Source organism: Emiliania huxleyi, assembly GCF_000372725.1.
Source record: "Emiliania huxleyi CCMP1516 chromosome Unknown EMIHUscaffold_1445, whole genome shotgun sequence".
NCBI lineage: Eukaryota > Haptophyta > Isochrysidales > Noelaerhabdaceae > Emiliania > Emiliania huxleyi.
Genome location: NW_005201148.1, coordinates 6,084 through 8,333, shown reverse-complemented (window position 1 = coordinate 8,333; position 2,250 = coordinate 6,084). Strand labels below are relative to the sequence as shown.

Sequence of the window (2,250 nt, the reverse complement as noted above, 5' to 3'; positions counted from 1 at the left end):
GGGCGCGGCGCGCAGTTAGTGTTGGTGTGGCGGTCTCGTCGAGTTCTGGGCGGGGACCGTCCTTCTACCTCCTGTATCGGAGTTTTGTTAGTATCGAGGTCTCGGGAGTTTTGTGCGCGATAAATTCGTGCCGTCCGCGGCGAGCCGAGCCAGGCCACGGCGCTCGGCCTGCTGAGAGAAGACCTTCCCGGACGGCAGTGACAAGTTACCCGACATCAATCGTCGACGGCAAGCTCGAGAACTGCGCCTCCAAAGTCGCCCAGATTCGCCTCTCGCGGCGCGCTGAGTTAGTATCGCCGGTGCGCCAGCCAGCTCTGCTCCACAGCAGGGCATGCCTGACTGGCTCCTGCTAGCCGTGCGTCCTGGTGGCATCCATTGCCAGCTCAGGTAGCCTCAGGAGGTCGCCTCGCGCACAACTCGGCGCCGCACAGCACCGCTCCGCGTTACTACCGAGTTAGTATCGTCGACCCACAGAGACTGCTCTTCTGTAGGTGGAGCCGACAAACGCCGGCCGGGTCGGCCCCGCCGCCCCCATCGCCGCCGCCGGGGCGGCTGCGGCCTCGGCGGACCATCCGGCGCGCCGCGCGCCCGACGGGGAGGCGTTCACCACTCCTGGATCCTCACCCTGCCACGCCTTCGTGCAGACGCCGTGGCACCCACCTCAGGCGCCGCTCGGACTCGGTTGACGGCCGCCCAAGTGCTTGGCTCGTGCCCAGCCGACCGGCAGGCGATGCCCACTCGCTGCTAGGCTAATCTCGGGCTGTCTTGCGGCGGTGTGGTGCCGTGAAGGGCACCCGGCACAAAACTACGATAGTTAGTACCGTGCGGGGGCAGTGCATTTAATTCTGTCAAAAATCGAAATGTGCTCTGTGGGACTTATTGGGCTAGGGTCATACGTCCGGGAGGCCCCCCATGCGTGCCGTAACGAGCCACGGTGCTGGTATGACTCTGTTCACGTTCACACCTCTTCAATAGCGCAAAACTCCGATACAGGAGGTACAGCAGTCGTCTCATGTGATGAGGTGGTCGCGGAGCGGTCGCCAGGACCTTGGTAGTGCCTGCATCGCGTGCGCCGGCCCTCGGTGAGCCCTCCCGAGGCCTCTCACGCCGCCAGCCGGGCACGGCAGCCGTTGCGGGATGGTGCCCTCGCAGCTCGCCGGCGCGGCGGGGGCGAGGCGAGTCTCGCCGGATGCGCCCGACAGCGGGAGCGGCCGGCCGGCATCCTGCCCGCCACGGCGGCGGCAAGCTGCGACTCAAGGACAAGCAGGTGCGGCGACTTTTTGCTCGCTCGCCTCTTCTCTTGCGAAGCGCCGGTACGGCTCTATTTCCGCTCGTGGTCGCTCTTCAGTGTGCCAAAAGCCCAATGTGGATTGGGCACATCTACGATCTAGCGCACTAGCGGTAGCGGCCCAGGCGCTCTCGCCTCTCGCTGACACACATTCTTAGCGCATAAAATCGACACGCATCCAACATGCAAGCACGCCTGCGTCTCTAGGCTACAAGCTCGACTCACCGAGACCGCGACGCATCACGTTCGACGACTGCACGGCGTGTCAGCCCTCTCCCGGCGGGACGCGCAGCGTGGGTGTCGACAGCTGCTTGAGGCCGGCGATGGTCGCCTGGTTCTCGGCGCAGCCCTCCGTGAGGTTGCGCACAGCGAGCAGCGCCCACTCGCGGACGAAGGGCTGCCTAGGGTAGGGAGTTGCGGGGCAAGGGTGGGCTACAGCCCACTGCAGCTCCACGCCCCGAGACTGGCAGGAGCTCCGCTGCATTGAAGATGCAAGGTGCGCGTGTGTGTTGAGTGTGAGTGTGTGCGTGCGTGTGAGTGAGTGAGCGAGCGAGTATGTCGTTTGTGCCTCTCGTCCAGCTTGCAGCGCTGCAGCACGGCGGCCAGCCCGCCCACCTCGCCAGCCAGCTTCTGGCAGGCGTGCCGCCGGAAGCAGAGCAGCGCCAGGAGCCGCACCTGTGACAGCAGCCAGGTGTGGACAGAGAACGAGAAGAGGTGTGTGATGCGGGAGGGGCCGCACCAGCTCCAGCTCCGCGCCGCGCGTGTCGACGGCCGGCGGCGGCGCGGCGCTGGTCGGCGCGCCCGCCGCGTCCTTTGGCGCGGCCAATCCGGCGGGTGGGTTCCACTCCGCCATCGCCGACAGGACGGCCACGACGGGCGGCACGAGCCCGAGCGCGGCGGCGTCGTCGTCGAAATCGGAGAAGGGCGTCTCGAGGCGCGCGGCGAGGGCGCACACCGCCCGC

General features: G+C 66.8%; 2 protein-coding genes across 2 annotated transcripts in view; one reads left to right on the top strand and one right to left on the bottom strand.

Annotated features, from left to right (window-relative positions):
* Positions 1-118: 118 nt before the first annotated feature.
* EMIHUDRAFT_460586 (hypothetical protein) lies at positions 119-868 on the top strand (the record flags this gene model as incomplete). Its single annotated transcript, XM_005787173.1, has 3 exons — positions 119-420; positions 492-599; positions 666-868. A coding segment is annotated over one exon (235 nt), but the record flags the coding sequence as incomplete, so codon positions are not given.
* Positions 869-1,553: 685 nt separating this feature from the next.
* EMIHUDRAFT_252761 (hypothetical protein) overlaps positions 1,554-2,250 on the bottom strand; it is a gene marked incomplete at both ends in the record, with an annotated part of 2,743 nt that continues 2,046 nt past the window's right edge. Inside the window, 2 exons of the mRNA XM_005787172.1 lie at positions 1,554-1,689; positions 2,149-2,216. Of these exons, the coding sequence (XP_005787229.1) occupies positions 1,554-1,689; positions 2,149-2,216 (204 nt within the window). The remainder of the gene's footprint in view (positions 1,690-2,148; positions 2,217-2,250) is intronic.